At 37.5% G+C, this 20649-nt stretch overlaps 2 protein-coding genes across 2 annotated transcripts; both read left to right on the forward strand.

The window, feature by feature from the left end:
• Positions 1–6393: 6393 nt before the first annotated feature.
• LOC115427383 (uncharacterized) lies at positions 6394–9448 on the forward strand. The gene is made up of 6 exons (XM_030145921.1): positions 6394–6427; positions 6589–6918; positions 7681–8040; positions 8417–8545; positions 8649–8695; positions 8788–9448. The coding sequence occupies exons 2-6, from the start codon at positions 6660–6662 to the stop codon at positions 8920–8922; spliced, it is 930 nt and encodes a 309-aa protein (XP_030001781.1). The 5' UTR covers positions 6394–6427; positions 6589–6659; the 3' UTR covers positions 8923–9448.
• A 2841-nt stretch (positions 9449–12289) lies between these two features.
• LOC115426804 (uncharacterized) lies at positions 12290–16278 on the forward strand. The gene is made up of 6 exons (XM_030145038.1): positions 12290–12512; positions 14044–14370; positions 14820–15179; positions 15273–15389; positions 16096–16161; positions 16274–16278. Exons 1-6 carry the CDS (start codon positions 12290–12292, stop codon positions 16276–16278), a joined length of 1098 nt encoding a protein of 365 aa, XP_030000898.1.
• Positions 16279–20649: the final 4371 nt, after the last annotated feature.

Genomic DNA, 20649 nt, shown 5'->3' on the forward strand with positions numbered 1-20649 from the left:
AAATGACAGACATAAAACACAGTATATGTGATTGTGTACATAATCAGAGACACTGGTTTTTTACTGCTACTACTACCATTACTACTACTACACAACATAAGATAATGGGGGCCACCCTTTCACAACTGACAGCCTAATACAAAGTTCATGTTTTTATTACTTTGTGTAGATTTGGTTCAGTTATGTTTTTTCTGTGTGTTTTGAGGAATCTAATACACCCCATCATCGTCTATACCCATTTATTAATTCTAATATAACCTGGGGCACATCGGGGGTGCATGTGTGACATTGTCGCAGGGCGTTTGGAACAAGAAAGCTGAGAGGGATGCGTCATCTTACAGATTGAGGTCCGTTGTATAATAATAGTGGAGGCATATCCCCCCACCCCAACCCGACACCCAGGGTTCATGGGTAACTCGCTAATCCGCACATCACTAGTGAGGTGCCAGTTCACTTTCACTTTTATTTTGCAAAGGGAAACAGGAGACTGTTGTTGTGGAGTGGATCATTGGTGGGTGCAGTCATATGTAACTATATCAAACTGCTCGATTTCAGTACCAGTCAGGTGAAACTGGATAATTTTCCACAACACACCTGATGATTTCTCATGGTACACTTATGTGCTGCAGCACACTGGTTGGAAAACACTGATATAACAAATGTTAGATGGGGGGCCAACAAGACAATAGTGAGGTCCAGGGTTGGAGTCCCAGCGGGGGTTCAAGGGGGCTAGGCGAAATGCTTCAAATCACATAAAACTGTATTTTTATTTTTTATCTTACACGACTAAAATGATTGTAATTTAACCTAATGTGTATTGTCCTTATGTCTTGAAGAGGGCACGTAATAAATAATGATACTGTTCTGTGATGATGCGGTTTTTGTACAAAATCCCATCGAGACCGCTATGTGTGAGACCAAGACAAGACCGAGAACAAATGAGTTGAGTCCGTGACGAGACCAAGAACACCACAAATTGGTCTCGAGACCAAGACCAGTCTCAAGGACTACATCACTAGAATATATTAACTTTAGAAAATAAGTGAACAGTCAATAAAGTGAACCATACTTTGCAGTCAATGAATACAAACTGAATACCATTCAAGTTAAAATCTAATAATTTTTTTTATACTGTATAATGACGATAATGTTTTTTTTTAAAAAAAAAAAAAAACAACTGTTAATTTTGCAACTGTCATAAGTTGATTATTGTAAGCAGCTCCTCCTCTGCTCTTCAGTTCACAGTGTGAAATCCACAGCAGAAGACAAACAGAGTCAGTTGTGATAATGTGTTGCTGCTTGTGTTTCTACCCACATCAGAGAGAAAGACAGCGTAGCTGTTCTCTGTAAAAATACATCCATTTGTTTCATACCTTCTTCAGCCGTTTTCAAGGTTTGAACATATGCAAAACTTTAACAATTTAGATTCAATACAATGTGTGAGGCAGCAAATACTCAAATAAATAGTTGTTTTTAGAATCTTAAAGCACCCTGTAAAGTCAGTGTGGATGGAACATGTACACTCAGTAATGCAGGTCATTTTTTTCACCTTTAACAAAACCTGTTTACTCAGAACTGACACTGGGCAATGACAGGAAATGTTGAGGTTAAAGCTGCAAAGAGGGAAGAGCTACAACCAGCTACCGACCAATGTTTGTGATTCGACAGGTTTAAGGGGTTTATTGTTCAATGACCTTTTTATTACCACTCAACTTCACACTGACACTGTAGATCTGCCATAGGCAAAACTTATTGTGAGACATATTTTTGACCCATTTTCATTCATGCTGGTTTAAAAGAGAGACTGAGTAAGAAATTTGTAGTTCATTTTTAAAGGTCAAGCAGAATAAACTTGACTCTCCATTGATCACTTCCATTTGGAGCTCAGAAAAGTTGTATTTGCCCTTGTTATTTACATTGGTTAGCTTCATTTAAAGGAGTTTCTAAAATGACCTGGTTGTTTTTCTACTACAGGTCAAAGGATTCCAGGAAGTGGATGATGAAATTTCTTTATCCTCTTTGCCCATTCTACTGTGGGTGGATACATACATCACATCACTCTCCGTAATAGGCATGAAAACTTAAAATCCTCACATTTCTATTCAGATATGATCTGTGAAATTCATCTGCTTAGAAATATAAATACATGAGGTGTAAGGTATCTGCACATTTCATACAATTATTGAAAGCTTTTATAGAAGGAAAAACTCCACCATTGCTGCAGGCAAAAGAAAATATCAAACTAGACTGGGTGTCTTCTGCCCACTTCTGCTCTTCATGTGGCTGTTGGAGAAAACGTGCCATTCTTTATGCAATTCTTTATGATGCCTGAAAGCTGTGCTTGAGGGATTTGTCAAAATTGATCTATTTACAACAACCAAATGATCTCTTGCACGTATAACAACTGATAAAACATACTCAGTGTTCTCTATTTTTATCATGAAGCAAGTACTATTGTTGTAAAGTAAGTATATAAAGTATTGTTGTCATGTACCAGCACTATCACACATCAGAGTCATATCATGTTGGCCTATCTGGTGTGCACACTGAAATGTACATTTTAACTCACTGGTCACATGATACATAAAAACAGCCAAAGACTTTTTTTTTTTTTTAACATGCAAATTCCATACAGTCTGGATTTTCTCCCCATGTCTATGTGGGTTCTTTCTGGGTGTTCCAGCTTCCTCCTACCATCCAACAGATTTGCACGTCAATAGGTTACTGCCTACAGGTGTGAATGTGAGAGTGAATAGTTGTTCCTCTCTACATGTCTGCCCTGCGATGAACTTCTGACAGATCCAGGGTGTACCCCGCCTCCACCCATTGGTAGTTGTGATTGGCTCCAGTACCCCATGACCCTCCAGAGGATTAAGCAGTTTCAAAAAGGATTGAATGAATGAATGAATAGCACTGTTGTAAATACCTTGAAAATGATCACAAATGCACACATGAATGGAATAGCATGAATTTTGCCTTTCACCATTAAAGCTGCGTATGACTTGTCACCAATTTTTCATCAAATCTGTAAAACCCAAGTCATAGTCCAAGTATCACAAATCCGTAAGTCTTTCCCTGATTACGCACCTGAATCTCTTCCTTCACGGTGAACAATTTCGAAATATACTCCACCATAAACACTCCATGTTTACGACAGAGCCTATAGGTCACGCTGGCATTTTCAGAAATTTGTCGCAACGTGTTTTGTGGGAAGTGGAGCTCCACACAGCTACAGTACCAAGAGGAAATGAAGCCGTTTTCATGTTTGTTGCCACTGCAGACATAATGTGGCTGTGTGGAGCTCCGCTTCCCACAAAGCACGTCATAACAAATTTCCTAAAATTCCCAAGTGACCGACCAGCTCTGTTTGTAAACAAATGGATTGTTTATGGTGGAGTACACTTCAAAACTGTTCACCATGAGGGAAGAGATTCAGGTGCATAATCACAGACAGACTTATGGATTCATGATACTTAGGCTATGACTTGGGTTTTACAGATATGGTGAAAAGTTGGTGACTGGATAAGGAATTTCATACACAGCTTTAAATATATAGTAATGACTCAATGAATGACCAAGGTGTATGTATTTAATGAATGGGACAGAAAGAGATCATATAGACTTTCCCGTTTTAAAGTCATTTTGCACATCCAAGTTTACAAAGTGACTTTGAATGCACCTTGAAGTCTCTATCAAATTTCAGAGTTCATGTTGTACACCTGAACACTTGGAGGTGACAAGGTTTTGGAAGACCCAACGGAGTGGAACGGGTAAGACATGAGTTTTAACTGGTGAATCATTTTGGATATGCCCTTCTTAAAGCAGAGGATTGTCAACAGGCCTATGCTGAAGTAAGTATACTTTTCATTTTGCTTATTCTCTTCGTTCTTTTCCTCCAGTGCCATACTGCTGCACCGAGTTGGTATTGGACTTGGCAGATGTTTTAGCCACACTGTCATGTTGCTCAGATTTCCACAAGGCCTCCAGTGGCAGCTGATGGAATCGCTCCAGCTATAGGCTGCAGTGCATAATTTGTCACAGAATTTCACAATCGGTGGATCCTTGGTTGTGCCTCTGACCCAGTTAAAGGTCTTATGAGGCCAGCAGCAGTTATTTCTGTAGAGGTACAAACCCACAATAGTTGCTTTTCAATTGACCCTCAAATTGCGCAAATATAACTTGTGCATAAAAATCTGCCTAATGGAAAAATGACAAATTCGCCAAAACTCTCATTTTTCAATTAAAAGTTTTTGCACTGGCAAGAGGTGGTTTTTCGGACATAGTGCAAATGGTATATCACGCAAAACTTCAATGGAAAGACCTTTTTCCACAACTAGAGTCAGGTGAATTAAAAAAAAAAAAAAAAACAAAACAGATGTTGACGACATTACAACAAGCTACGAAGAAGAGTTTTAAAAGAAACATGGTGCGGTATGTGTGGACACACCAGGAAACAGAATAACTTTTTAATTTAGTATGAGATAGAGGGGTAATATAATAATAATAAATATATCTGTAAATCAACATATTTACACTTGTCACCATGTTTATGGAATGACACCTCATGTCATCTCATGATAATAAATAAACAAATCATCACATTTGTGATTTAATGGGAAAACCGACATTACGCACTTCTGTTTTTTCAACATTAAGTAAATATCGGTAAAGTTTTGCGCATATGTCCAATGGAAACGCGACTAATGTCCCTATGGTGGCACAAGGGGTTTTGTCTGGATGGGCCTTAGCTGCATGATAAATGCAAGAACACCAGTACCACCCGAACAGATCTCTAATGAGTTACCAATAGTACCTACACATGTAAAGTCCTCTCTGCCCTGAAGTAACCCCACCCCCACCCCTTGTCAGCGGAGTTGCAATTCATGTGGGGTGAAAAGATTTGTGGTTGAAACATTTCATCTTCACTTACTCAGAGGATCCTTAGATTACATGAGGCACAATGATAGACTAGTGCTGGGTCCACCATCACCACTGTCACAGGGTGTAGTCCACTGTGTATTTGTATATGGATGTATGTGTAGGCCTGCTCCATCTATTTCCTGATTGGGAGATGATCACTGACCATCATTACCTGTCATGGGTGGGAGATATGTGCTCATTCAGGATTGGTTCTTCTTTCATGGGTGTATTACACTAATAGGCCAAGAACAGTACGATGTAGAGCAGCTGGAACAGTGGAAGTGCAGAAGAACCTGGAACCTCCAGCAACACAAGTACAATGCAGAGCAGTAGGTTGTGTGTGTGAGTGTGTGTAGGGAGGTCCACCTAGCCAAGTGATGGGGGCTGTGGACTGACATTTCACCACTTGGATTACATTAACTTTCATCTAATGCTGTTTTAGGACCAGTACCCAGTCAGCACTCCTGGTTCTGGCCCATTGTGAGGTAGATTAAAGGAAGATGACTTTTCCATCTTGGAACAGATGTGGGACAGTATTTAGACTCTTGTTCTGGACATTTTAACAAAATGTTCCCCATGAAATAAAAGTGAAACACCAAAGAGGGGGTTAACCCTGTTACAACTCTTTTAGCCCCACACTGATCAGTCCCCTTTACCCACCGGAGGGGGCTTTGTAGTTTGAAGCAGGTCAGAACAGTCGTCTCAGCTGTGCTTCAGTTACCATATTTGTTTTTGTTAGATATCTTGAGTCATCCGTCAGTGAATTCACATGACATTTAAAAAACAGTTATTGTGCTAGTCCAACTAAAACTGGACTTTAAAAGTACATGTAAACATGTTAGCTGAACTAAAATCAAAGTTTTAGTTGTCAAAATAATCCACCTAGATAGTGTGACTGAAAATGGATTTACTCCTACATGTAAATAGAGCAGTCAGTCTGGAACAGGACCAGGTGTTCTGCACATGTACTAGAGCTGTACATCAAATCTATATTGAAAACAATACACTGGGATGTAACCCCTTTATAAACATAAAAGTTTTGATTAGTATGTGAAATTTAACCACATATTTTTTTCTTTGTAAATAGAACCAACAAGACTACCTTTAGCATCATTTTGGAATTTACAGACTATAGCATTAAAATAATTACTTTGCATCACTGTAAAACAGTGGAAAATGTATACTGTCAGTAGTGATGCAAGAAAAAATGTGACAGAATGAACAAGATTATATATGGTAAACACATGCTCAAATTCAGGAAAACAATGTTTTTGTTAAATGATTTAAGGAAAAATTAAGAGGTGATACGCTTGATACACAACAGAACAAGAACTCTGTGGTAGGAAATGCGCTTTATGCCGTTCTAACCAACCATTGGCTGTTCAGTGTGACCTATCATAACCATGTCAACCACGCTTCACTCACTGAAATACTGACATGTTTTGTACAAATGACACTGACAAGATGATTCTCTTGTGGGTTACACTGCTTCTCATTCAACAGGGATGTAAGTACTACTTGGTGTTGTTTAGATAGTTTCTAATTTCTGTGTCTCAATTCAGAGTTCTGTTGATGTGCGGTAGTTCATACAGCTGAGTCTTAGTGTAGTAATGTTTACACTAACTTTTATTCACCGTTTCATAAACTGTATGTTTCTTTTTAATGTAGATACTCTGATTCCAGTGATCAGTGTTCAACCTGGTGAACCTGCAACCTTCACATGTGCTTTACTCGATAACATGTTAAGCGCTCAAAGAGTTCAATGGTTCAAGCAGAGTGTAGGAAATACTATGAAATTTATTGTATCAGTGGAGAAAAACATAAAACCCCAGTACAGCCCAGACTTTTCTGAATCTAGAATAGCTGTACATATTGATGGGAAATTTAGCAATTTGACGATTTTGAGGACGAATCCAGAAGATGAGGGAATGTATCACTGTGGAATATATCATAATTATATGATGAATACTTGGAATGGGACCTATTTGTCACTGAAAGGTAAGTATGGAACTTTTTCACAATAACTTGAAATTATCTTATCCATATACAGGGTGGGGAAGCAAACTTTACAATGAACATTTAGTTGTTTTTTCTCAGCAGGCACTACGTCAATTGTTTTGAAACCAAACATATATTGATGTCATAATCATACCTAACACTATTATCCATACCTTTTCAGAAACTTTTGCCCAAATGAGTAATCAGGAAAGCAAACGTCAAAGAGTGTGTGATTTGCTGAATGCACTCGTCACACCAAAGGAGATTTCAAAAACAGTTGGAGTGTCCATAAAGACTGTTTATAATGTAAAGAAGAGAATAACTATGAGCAAAACTATTACGAGAAAGTCTGGAAGATACTATTAAAGAAGAATGGGAGAAGTTGTCACCCGAATATTTGAGGAACACTTGCGCAAGTTTCAGGAAGCGTGTGAAGGCAGTTATTGAGAAAGAAGGAGGACACATAGAATAAAAACATTTTCTATTATGTAAATTTTCTTGTGGCAAATAAATTCTCATGACTTCAAATAAATTAATTGGTCATACACTGTCTTTCAATCCCTGCCTCAAAATATTGTAAATTTTGCTTCCCCACCCTGTACATCTTAACTTTGTGAAAATTCATAATATTTTTAAATTGAGCTGACTTTGAGGATATGACATTTGAAATTTTACAGGCACATATGTCTTTTTATTTCATTTTCGATTTCCGACCTACTCTTAAATTTCTTTTCAAATAAACTATACACTGCATATTTATAGGGAAAACAGCATCAGACTACACTGTTGTGCAGCGGCCGACAGTATCTGATCCATTACGTCCAGGAGACTCCATGTCTCTCCAGTGTTCACTTCTGTCTAACTCTGACAAAAAGACGTGTCCAGGAGATCACAGTGTTTACTGGGTCAGGGTCGGCTCACATGAATCTGATCCAGGAGTCATTTACGCCGAAGGGAACAGACAAGATGGATGTAACAATGACACTCAGTCCTCTCCAAAGAGCTGCCTTCACCACTTTTCTAAAACCATCCACTCATCTGATGCTGGGACTTACTACTATTACTGTGCTGTGGCCACATGTGGACGGATATTATTTGGAAATGGAACGAGAATACAAATCGGTATGTTTTTGTGAAGTTACACAAAGAATCTTAATAACACTATGACTGATACTTTTCTTTCAAGAAGTTCTGATGATGTTGTTCTTTGGTGTTTAGAGGAAAAAGTAACTTCTTGACTCATCATTATAGTGATATCAATAATCTTGGCGATTTCTCTGATTGGAAACATAAATCTGTTAATCTATTGTGGCTTCAGTAGTCGACAGTATCTGACCCATTGTGTCCTGGAGACTTGATTTCTCTCCAGTGTTCAGTTCTGTCTGACCCTGAGAATAAGATGTGTCCAGGAGATCACAGTGTTTACTGATTAATACACCAACTAGATCTCTCTTTTTCTAATCAACTTTCTTTTCTTTTTCTTTTGATTATGTTTCAGAAACCAGCATACAGTCACAGAAGGAAAACATCACTTTTGTTCTGCTGTGTACCATTCTGAGTTTATGTCTGAGTGTTATAACCTTCTACATCTGCAGCATCATGAAAGGAAAAGGCAACTGTTGCAGTGGTAAACACACATAAACAGTTATCTTTCATTATATTAATAAATAGTTATTTTCCCTTAAATGGAAATGTATTTATTAAAATTTAAAAAAAAATTCATTTTGAAGGTGCTGTTACCCCGGACAAAATAAGCCCTGGGCAGAAAAGTCATCACGTAAGAAATGTAAAGGACTAACCTCATCAGAAAGTGATGATGCTTCATTAATTGTGTCTTTTTTTTTTTTTTTTTTTTTTTTTTTTATATAGAGATGTGACGATACTGGGATTTATTCTGCTGCCGTCTTTACTGTGGTGAAAAGTGGCGGTGATGGAGGAAGGAAAGGAAAATTAACAGAAAGACAGAAGATTTACGCTGCTGTCAAGGCTTTTGGACTGGATTAGGAATTTTACAAAATTGTTTGGAAACAGTTTGTACCATATCAAGTTCATGTTTATGAGCCTGATAACGGTTAAATCACATATTATGCCTCCCTATTAGGAAGTGTGTGTACTCTGTATCATGTTAAATTAGATGCAGTACATTAACATCACTAGTTACTTTGTTCTGGCTGAGGTCCACACGTTCCTTATGTATATACAGTTATATTCACATCTCAGATACAGATGCTTTTTAATCAATATCTGTTATGAATAAAAGATCGGTATTGGTCGACTGAAATTTTAAGCTTTGCATACATGTGTAAGAGATCTCTAAAAGTCAAATATACAAGCTTTAGTCTGATTTGAAAACTCCATTTATAATGCTTTTTCTTGCTTTCCTGATGAACCCGTGTGAGTTAATGTTCATTAAAGGTAATTTGCGATTTTGCATATTCAAAATACAGTATAATAGCCTCTGCTTATAACTTGTGAATAAGTATAAATACATTATGTCACTGCATAATCAGGTAAATAATAAAGTTTTGACATATGGCTCACTGTCATTCATTAATAAATTAAAGTTTAAGTACTCCTATGTGTAAGATCCAAACATGATGTACTTTATTTTATACCGTTTGATTCCTCTACTCCACTATTTCTCAGACACAGATATAGTTGTTGTTATTCCACTAGTTTTGATTTTAAAAAAGCTGTTAAATAGAAACATTAAATATCATTTCCTGATTCTGTCACAGTTGTTATATTCTGTAAATACAAATAAACAAATGCTTTGGGAATGTTTCAGGGGTGGATGTACAAGGGTCTACAATGGGGAGGAAACTGCCCACCCAGCTGCCCCCACTAACTTCATGTTAAAAAAAAAACAAAAAACACAGCATTATGCCCAAAGGCCTCTCAAAGTACTGAAATAAAATATGAATTCATTCATTCATTCATTCATTTTCTGAACCCACTCTATCCTCACTAGGGTCATGGGGGGGTGCTGGACCCAAACCCAGCTAACTATGGGCAAAGGGGGGGTACACCATGGATGAGTTGTCAGTTCATTGCAGGGCCGACATACAGATGAACAACCAATCACTCTCACATTCACACCTATGGGCAATTTTTTTAAGGTTATAAAAGATGAATTCACCAAAAAATTATAAAAAATAATCTTAGGTCCCTTACATACTTAGCTCCGCCACTACATCAAACACGTGGAGTCTGTAATGACCACGCCTTACATGGTGTGGGTCTGGAAACAGAGTCTGTATCCCAGCAGTGGGGGGACTGAGCCCCCCAGCTTTCACCAGGTGAAGTCATTTTCCCTAACACACAAAAGTTAAAGTCAGTTAAACAGCTGCGTAATGAATGGAATATACGCTAAAGGTGATGCTTCAGTACGTTCATTCATCATTAGCCAAAAGTGACTCAGTCGCAATGTGATTTGTTGGAGTATTTCCCCTTTGGTTAGCAAGGTGATTATAGTAAACAGTCTATGAAGCATTTGGATATCTAAAACTGACATGTTTGAACTCAGAGGGTCACTGTTTCACAGGCTGGGTACTGTAACAGGTAGTGTATTTGGAAGACCCACATGTAACACACTCAAGTAAAAGGACAGACAGGAACATGGACTGGAAACAGTAGCTAGGTTTCTATTACAGTTTTCTGCAAAATAAAAGCTATATTTCTCCAATTTCAAAGTATTTGTAGGTGTTTCCATTGATGAGTGTTTAGCTTCTGATGTGTCTAGTAAAGTCCGGTCTCGCAACATGTCATAATTCTCGTAAAATACTGTATAGTTCTCGCCAGATGCTCATTTAAGGAAGACGGACGCATTGAGTTTCATGCCAAACGTCCACGGTGTTGGTGCTGTAGTGTCAGTTGCATCTACTGGTATTGTAGTGACTGTCTTAAACAAAAGAAGGAAACGTAGAATCATCCCAAGGCAAAGTCTTTGTTTATGGAGAATAGATTTCTGGGAGAGAATTGTACATCAGGAATTAACCAACAAGTTGTGGATCCAGAATTTCCGTATGACCTGGGTAACGTTTAATGAACTGTGTGATGTGATTGAACCTCTTATGGCACCAGACTTGTCCTACCCTCGGGAAGTAGTTCTGACACAAAAGCAAGTGTCTATTACCTTGTACAAACTAGAACCACCTGTTCTGAGTACAGGGTCATAGGTGAGACATTTGGCCTAAGCAAAACCACCGTGGACAGATATGTGAAAATATGCAAAATGTGTTTCCATTACACTTCTGCGGTGTTCTTCTATAAATGAAACATCTCAAAAACCACCTCATGAGAGCGTACAAACTTTTTTGCAATATTTGACAGTTGTTGCAACATTTCTGTGTTTCCATTACCAGTTTTCTATTGCGCAGTTTACATTTTGCACATTTCTGAGGTTAATGGAAACCCAGCGACAAACGTTGACAGAGCTCAATGAAGCTAGGGCCGGCCATGTTGTTACAGGCAAATGAGAAACAGAATTCTCAAAAGCAGATCTCATGGTCAAAGACAAAAGGCTGGTCAGCTTACCAGGGCAGAGGTGAGGAGACGGAGTCAAAATCAGGCAGGGTCAGAACTGAGAAGTCAGGTCAGGAAACAGCACTAGAAAGTCTGGCATACTCTGAGAACAAACTGGTAAAGAGGAGCTGAAACAGAGCTGCTTATGAGCTGGCCAGCTGATTAGGGCCAGCTGGGTGTAACAGGTGAAACTGATTTGGCTGATTAGGTGTGGCAAGGTGAGGGAGAGGACAGCAGTGAAGCAAACAGTAGTCGCTCTTCCATTGGACATATGTGCAAAACTTTACCAATATTTACTAAGTGCTGAAAAAACAGAGGTGCGGAATTTTCCATTAAATCACAAATGTATGACTTTTTTATTTATTATTGCGAGATGACATGAGAAGTCACTCCATAAACATGGCGACGAACGAAAATATAGTGTTGATTTACAGATATATTCCTTATTATGATATATTACCCCTCTCTCTCACACTAAATTAAAAAATGATTGGGTTTCCTGGTGTGTCCACACATACCGCAACATATTTCTTCTTCTTTGCTCGTTGCAACTTTAAATCGAAAAATGAGACTTTTGGCGAAATTGTCGTTTTTCCATTAGGTACATTTTTATGCACAAGTTATATTTGCACAGTTTTAGGGTCAGGTTACATCCTTACTGTCAAACTGGGAAAACAACAAATACAGTGAGAAAAATACAAGGATTTTAACCCTGAAATGTTCATATCTTGACACTTGCACTTCATAATGAAATGAAAAAGTAAAAATTACATCGTTAATAGTTATTTAGGGGAAAAATTAAGGAATAAGCAGGAGGAAAAATAAAGAGAAAAACAGAGAAGAAAGAATGGTAGAGAAACCAGGAGGGTCAGAGCTGAAGAAGACCACTGAGAGAGAAACAGACCATGAAGGAAGAGAAGAAGAGGAAAAAGATGGTGTCAGTGTGAGGGATGGACTTGAGGAAGTCTTGGTTTCTGACACAGAGACAGAAGCAGATGCTGAGGAGGCAGATGGAGAGAGTGATGGAAGGGAGTCAGAGGATCCACCCCGTACTTCAGCTGGACCACATGGTATTATGTGGTTTTATTTTCTATTTGGATTCCAGTGCAGTGACATAACATGTTACTCAATAAAATAACATGTTTTCACTAAAAGCCTTTGTTATAAGGTTAGATATGTACAGCTTTGCATGTATCTTATTTTATCAGTAATTATGATCAAACTAGAGATGAAGCAAATTTCTACTTTATTGCATAACAGTTCAATAAATAGTTTAAAAGTGTTATTGACTTCATTTACACATTTATGGGGATTCCATGTACAACACTGAGGATGTCCCCATGCCACCCTGACAAGACCTCCTGCCACCCCATGTACAACAAGTAAGTCACTACACAACACACTGAACATCAAATAAGTCACTACACAACACACTGAACCACAAGTCACTACACAACGCATTGAACCACAAGTCACTACACAACACACTGAAGAAATAATAAGTCGCTACACAACACACTGAACAACTCAGTAACTACACAACACAATCAACCACTGAACCTTTGCACACCTCACTCTACCCCATTTCTAATCTGTAATCCAAATAAACTTTCCCTTAATAAATAAAACAGCTTCACGTCTTCTCATGAAACATTTCTGTCAATGTGATTTGTTCTTGATAAAGTGTAACTGGGACTCAGTATGTGATCATTGCACCAGGTCGGATATGATTACTGATGTGGATAAACAGGAAAAAAAACAGGAATGTGTCTGAAAGTAAAATTCTTCCAACTTTATGGGAACAGTGTACTTACGTTTCTTAAAACATTTAAATGGCAACACCTTAAATTCCCAACTTCAAGCTTCAAATCGCATTCCCCAAACAACTGTGTGGTGTCATGGAGGTTTTGTCCACAGAGGAAACGTGGGATCAGTATCCACCGTGAGACTGAGTAATATGTTACAATATGTTATAATAATTAATATGTTATGTTTCACTGTGCATATTGCATATTTGTTACTGTGTGGTCCTCTTTAATTAGAAAAAAAACTCTGTTCTGCTTTTTGAGATAAATTTTTTGAGACAAATTACAAATACTCTGTAGTTACTCATGAACTCGCACAAGAAATGTTGCATTGAGCACATTAGTAGGACAACAGTGTTATACTTTGGAAGAATTTTCACTGTTCCTTCTAGTAAACACACACTTGGAGAAACTGAAAAAGGCAAAAATGTTCAAACCTACCAATCGAATGTTTTAGAAACAAATGAGATATAAATATTCTTCACACAGACCAGAAGACCACTGGCAGGAAACACATCACGTGCTGTGATAACCAATCAGTGTGATTTATCACAACCATGACACCGCCCTTCACTCACTGAAATACTGACAAGTTTTGTACAAATGACATTGACAAGATGATTCTCTTGTGGGTTACACTGCTTCTCATTCAACAGGGATGTAAGTACTAGATGTTATTTAGATAGTTTCTAATTTATGCCATTATGTGTCTTAGTGTGTCTTCGTCTTAGTGTAGTAATGTTTACACTAACTTTTATTCACTGTTTCATTAACTGTATGTTTCTTTTTAATGTAGATACTACAATTCCAGTGATCAATGTTCAACCTGGTGAACCTGCAACCTTCACATGTGCTTTACTCGATCAAGCGTTTACCAGTCAAACAGTCCAGTGGTTCAAGCAGAGTGTTGGAGATACTATGAAATTTATTGTATTAGTGGAGAAAAACATAGAACCCCAGTACAGCCCAGACTTTCCTGAGTCTAGAATAGCTGTACATATTGATGAGAAATTTTGCAAATTGACGATTTTGAGGACAAATCCAGAAGATGAGGGAATGTATCACTGTGGAATAAATTCTTTCATAATGAATACTTGGAGTGGGACCTATTTGTTACTGAAAGGTAAGTATGGAACTTTTTCACAATAATTATTACCAGGAGGTATTGTGATCACTTTGCTTTGTGTGTTTGCATATGTGTGTGTGTGTGTGTTTGTTCGTTTGTTCGTTTGTTTGTTAGCAAGATAACTCAAAGTTATGGACGGATTTTCATGCAATTTTCAGGAAATGATGATACTGGCACAAGGAAGAAATGATTAAATTTTGGTCTGCGCTCTCCGAGTGCTTTTCTTGTTTGAAATGATCTTACTCATGTACAGCTTAACTTTGTGAATATTCATAATATTTCTTTTAATTAAATTGACTGTGTCATGAGGATATGACATACTCATTCTACAGTATGACTTACAATATAGATTTGAAATCTTACAGACACATATCTTATTTCATTTTGATTTCCGAACTATTTTTACATTTCTTTTAAAATAAACTATACCCTTTGCATATTTATAGGGAAAACGGCATCAGACTACACTGTTGTGCAGCAGCCGACAGTATCTGATCCATTACGTCCAGGAGACTCCATGTCTCTCCAGTGTTCACTTCTGTCTAACTCTGACAATAAGACGTGTCCAGGAGATCACAGTGTTTACTGGGTCAGAGTCGGATCACATGAATCTGATCCAGGCGTCATTTACACTGAAGGAAACAGGCAAGATGGATGTAACAATGACACTCAGTCCTCTCCAAAGAGCTGCCTTCACCACTTTTCTAAAACCATCCACTCATCTGATGCTGGGACTTCCTACTATTACTGTGCTGTGGCCACATGTGGACGGATATTATTTGGAAATGGAACGAGAATACAAGTCGGTATGTTTTTGTGAAGTTACACAAATAATCTCAAGACCATGACTGATACTTTTCTTTCAAGAAGATCTGATGATGTTGTTCTTTGGTGTTTAGAGGAAAGAATAACGTCTAGACTCATCATTATGGTGATATCAATAATCTTGGCAATTTCTCTGATTGGAAACATGGTTTTTATCTGTTACATCAGAGCACTACGCACAAAATGTAAAGGTAAGTGTTGGTTGCAGGAACATTTTTAACACTATCATCTTAATTTTGTGACAGTGATTGGTTGTTCGTCTCTATTTGTCGGCCTGCGATGAACTGGGGACTCGTCCAGCGTGAACCTATAGGTAGCGGGGATCGTCTCCAGCACCCCCACAACCCTAGTGAGGATAAAGTTCAGAAGATGAATGAATGAATGAATCATTTTGATTTTATGCACGGCTTTGGACATTCACCTACACATTGGTCTAAAATTACCACACTTATGTAATGTGAGATAGATAAACTGAGGTGTCTCATCTCTTAATCAGTAAAAGTATCTATAAGCTTTTACTGACATTTATTGTGCTAATATTATTTACATATGCTTTACCTTTACTCTATTTAATGCAATATTCAGGTTTGTGAGGTACATAATCTATGCATTTGTAAAACATAATATGCTGGTCTTCCCGAAGATTAATAATCAGGATCAGGATAAACTTTATTGTCCTTTGTGGGAAATTTGTTTTGGACAACAGTGCTACTCATTGCTGCATTCACATCAGACAAATACAGTCACAAAACAACTCAGTCACAAAATCTTAAAGTCAGCATAATCACAATTAAGTATTCCACCCAGTTCATATATTGCACCCTTCCCTCCAAAATCCAATAAATATAAAAATAAATGAAGACTCATACTGATTCATGACTTTGTTTGTTGCTCTAGGATTCATGAATGCTTCGTTGCAAGAAAGACATGTCAACGCAAGTGAGCCAGAACATGTCATTGTAAGTGAGATAGTAAACATACAGTAAATTATGTTTTGTGATTTTATTAATACCATTCACAGCCTTTCCTTTTAAGTGAGATGCTGATAATAATGAATCTTTTATTTGTGCCACAGGCTGAAGAAGAAGAGAACCTGAACTATGCAAGACTGCATTTCACCGTAAAGCAACCCACAAGAGGAAGAAAGAAGAGAGAACTTCCTGACGAAGCTATATATTCTCAGGTTAAAAGTTACTGAATACATCGGTGTTTTGTAAGTTGTGTTGTAAGCTGATTGTCATAGACATCATATTGTGTCTTTACATTTGTGGCGATTTTTTTTCTTGAAATCATATTTGGACACTAACGTCAAAACATGACGTTAATATACGTAAAAGTTATATCTAACAGTTAAATCTTAGGCTTCAGTTACATGAACTACGTATATCATCACTGATGATCATGAACTATCAAACAAGTCAAAGCAAGCCTGACTTTTGACCTTTGGCTGCCAAAATTACTTCATATCATCTTTGTGTCCAACAGAACTGATACTGATGGACACCTTACAGCAGGTGTCACCCACCCTGGTCCTCAAGAGCTACTATCCTGCATGTTTTAGATGTTTCCCTCTTCCAGCACACCTGACAGTCATTATCAGCCTTCTGCAGAACTTGATGAGAGGCTTATTATTTGAATCAGGTGTGTTGGAAGAGGGATACATCTAAAACATGCAGGATAGTAGATCTCAAGGCCCAGGGTGGGTGACCCCTGCCTTACACCCCTTCAGACACATACCTAAAAAAAACAAAAACAGAAATAGCAGCTACAGAAGAGCAGCTTAGGAGGCGATTGAGTGGTCAGTCTCATCTGTCCATCTTTGGATTTATCTCACACCTTCTATTTATCATAAAATCTTAATAACGAGAACTCTTTTAGAGGGTCCACATCAAGTACAATAGTAGCTCACAGTACAAGTTTAACCCATAAAGACCCACTGCTGCTTTTGTTTCAGTTCTCAAATAAATGTTTCTCTATTTTAACCTTTCTTAAGGGATTTATCACCATTTACTCCGATTTTATCCTCTGTATTTTGCATTTTCAAGTTAAAATCCAGTATTTTCCTACATTTAATATACTGATTATGTAGATGTTTATTAAAGCTCAGATTAAAGTTGAGGGTTATTATATTCAAAAAACAGAAAACTGAAGAAAAAAATCTTTTTTTTTTCTGTAAAATATATCATTAATTGAACTTAAACCTAGTGTGTCCATCCACTGTCATTGATCCAACTCCATGGGTTTTACTGGTGAATCAGTGTTGTAGAAGATGACGGTGTTTCCATGTTCACTACGAAGCCTCTGAACATCCAAATGGGTCATATCTGATGACCATGAAAAGATAATAAACTGTATTTTACACCAATTATTTACATGTATTGATAGGATTAGTGGATCAACAGGTATTAGACAGTTTAGATCAGTGAATTATTTTGGTCGCCGTTGGATGTTTAGGTCTTCATGGGTTCATTCATTCCATGACCAAGCTTGTTTGAGATTTACTCATTTTACAAATCAATTTTTCCTATTGAGATTAATTGGAATGTAATTAATCGATTCCAGCCCTCCAAAACCACCCAAAAATCCTTTTTCAAGGTTCTTTATTTATTCTTTTTTTTTATTTTTTTTTATGAAGAAACATTTAGAAAAATAATAATTATAAAAACATAATAAATGAGAATGCAAAAGAAATAAATTGGTTTAATCAACTTATTTATCTTAAAGGTGGGGTAGGAGATGTTTTCCTGGAGCATTTTTTTACTACATTGCTTAAAATCCCCTTCACACCTTGATTGCAACCAATTAAATAAATGCTCTAATACAAAATAAAAAAAATTTAGTCACCTATGGAATGGACAGGACTGAAAAAACACGATCCAATCATTTTAACCGCCCCATTGAAATGACTGAATGGTGATATGTCTATCAAATTCAACTGCCATTTGTCCCTCCCCCCCTCTGCGAGTACAGTCCAGTACTCTGGAGGTGTGGCTTCGGGGGGTGGGGTGGGGTGGGGGGGTGGTCTGAAGAAAGGGGCTTGGACTTTTGAATTGTGTATTTCCAAAATGTAGCTTGCTCAAACTGTTTTCCCAGGATCCCCTACCCTACCTTTAAGGATGAGAATCTGTGCATGAGGAAGATGGACAGCACAATATGTCACTCCATTTGATTTCAGTGCGTTTGTACAACTCTTTACATGTCATTTATATTTTTATACATTTTGTGTATTCTTCAAAACTTTACAACAAATTTCATTGAATCCCATATCATGATAATAAAGACAGATTCGTTGCTATTCTGCCTCTTGCATGTGTTCCAACATTATATCACATCATGATGGTCACCTACTCAATACATTTCTGAATCTAAATTCTTTAAATTCACTGATGTTCTTCTGTTGTTGCCATTAATGTTTTGTTTTTGCTTGTTGTTTGTTTGTTTCAGGGTTTGTATCAGCGTTTGTTTGTGTATAACATTGTCCTCTTCTCCCCTCAGGTAACACCCGTACAGTAATAAAATAATTAAATCCTATCAATAGCAGAAATTGATCTAAACTGTCAAGCAACTCGTGGTACCAGTACACTTACGTTGGAGGCCAAATTGCTGAACAGGACAGGTTAATAAAAAAAATAAAATTAAAAAAAAAAAAACATATTTGAATTAACTTATAGAAGCCACCGTTGCCTTCAAGAATAGCACAAAATGCATCCTGGGATATTTGCCAGCCAAGTCTGCATGAGTCACCAACCAGCACATCCTTGGTTTAAGCTAGCTGACTAGAACAACATTCAAGCATTCCATCCGATCTTGGTTTGTGCAAAGTGTTAATCAGAACAGTACTTGGGCCGGCGAGCTTCGATCGATAGATAGATCGATAGATCGATAGATCGATAGATAGATAGATAGATAGATAGATAGATAGATAGATAGATAGATAGATAGATAGATAGATAGATAGATTGACTTTATTCATCTCCAAGGGGAAATTCAAAATACGGTCACCGCTCCACAGAAATAGTCATACTGCATCAACAATAAATAAATAAATACAGAGTCTAAATAGCAAAAAATAAGTTAGATTAAAAGGAAAGTGGTTTGCACTGTCATGTCACAGCAAGAAGATCCTGGGTTCGATTACAGCACCAGTGTGGAGTTCACATGGGTTATCTGTGGATACTCTAGCTCCTTCCCACCATCCAAAGACAAGCACCTTCATTAATTGCACATAGGTGTGAACATGAGAGTAAAGTGTTATCTGGTCTGCATATGGGTGCCCTGGTGGATGGGACAGGCTTCAGCACTTCCATGACTGCATATTTACAGACTGGAACTACATCTGCAAATGGACGTCCATCAGTCCTGGTGCATCTACAGTCTGTCTGTCCATGGGAGTAGATCTCTTCTTCACTGTGGTTCTCCCCGAGGTTTCTCTGTTCCCACTGGATTTTTGAAGTTTTTCCGTGTCAAAAAGGAGGGTCTAAGGACGGGGGATGCCCAGGACATTCATCTACTGTTTATTTGGCTGTTGTTTGTTTTCATATCCTACTAATTCTGTAAAGCCATATGAGGCGACCTTGTTGAGATATAAGGCTCAACAAATAAAACTGAATTGAATTGAAATGAATTGTATGACCCTCTTGAGGACTATGGGTTTGGAAAATGAATGGAGGAAAATGTCACAAACTTCCATGATATTTGGAAGGAAGTGTAATAAAATTTAATTCATATCCCATAGTCATAGTGAATTTGTAAGTAGATTTGTGCTAATTTACAAATGCAGAACATTGTATATTTAAAGTCAGGGTCTCTGCCACAAACATATGTACGTACAGTTTTGTCCACACTGTATATTGTATATTTTGAACTTCATCTTACTTGCTCATTCTCTATCTTACTTGTTTATTTTATTCTGTTATTTTATTTTTTATTGCGTGCTTCTTACTCCATGTTCTATGTATGCATCAAACCACTGAAGCAAATTCCTAGTAATAGGAACCCTGTTTACTTACATGGCAATAAACACAATTCTGATTCTGATAAAAGCCAGTGAAATGCAGTGAAGTGGTTACTGTTTGTACAAGAGCAGCAATGTGTCATTTATCATATGAACATGACAGCAGTGTTAGAGCTTTTTAGAGTAAATAAACAGTTATAATTTTATGAACAAATACTGAAGAATTTCTACAGTTCAGAAAACCAATGACAGTAATAGTTTTTGCTTTTCCCAGAACCAAGACTAGTGTGACAGGAAATGCAGCATATTATGTAATAACCAATCAGACGCTTTTGACAGTGCGACCTTAATGCCACCTCCTTCACTCGCTGAAAAAGCAACAGCTTTCCTAAAAATAACATTTTCAACATGATTGTCTTATGCATTACACTGCTTCTCCTTCATCGGGTCTGTAAGTACTGTTTGATGTTTATTTAAGTACTTTCTCATTGAAATAG

The sequence above is a fragment of the Sphaeramia orbicularis genome, chromosome 10, assembly GCF_902148855.1.
Source record: "Sphaeramia orbicularis chromosome 10, fSphaOr1.1, whole genome shotgun sequence".
NCBI classification, from domain to species: Eukaryota; Metazoa; Chordata; class Actinopteri; order Kurtiformes; family Apogonidae; genus Sphaeramia; species Sphaeramia orbicularis.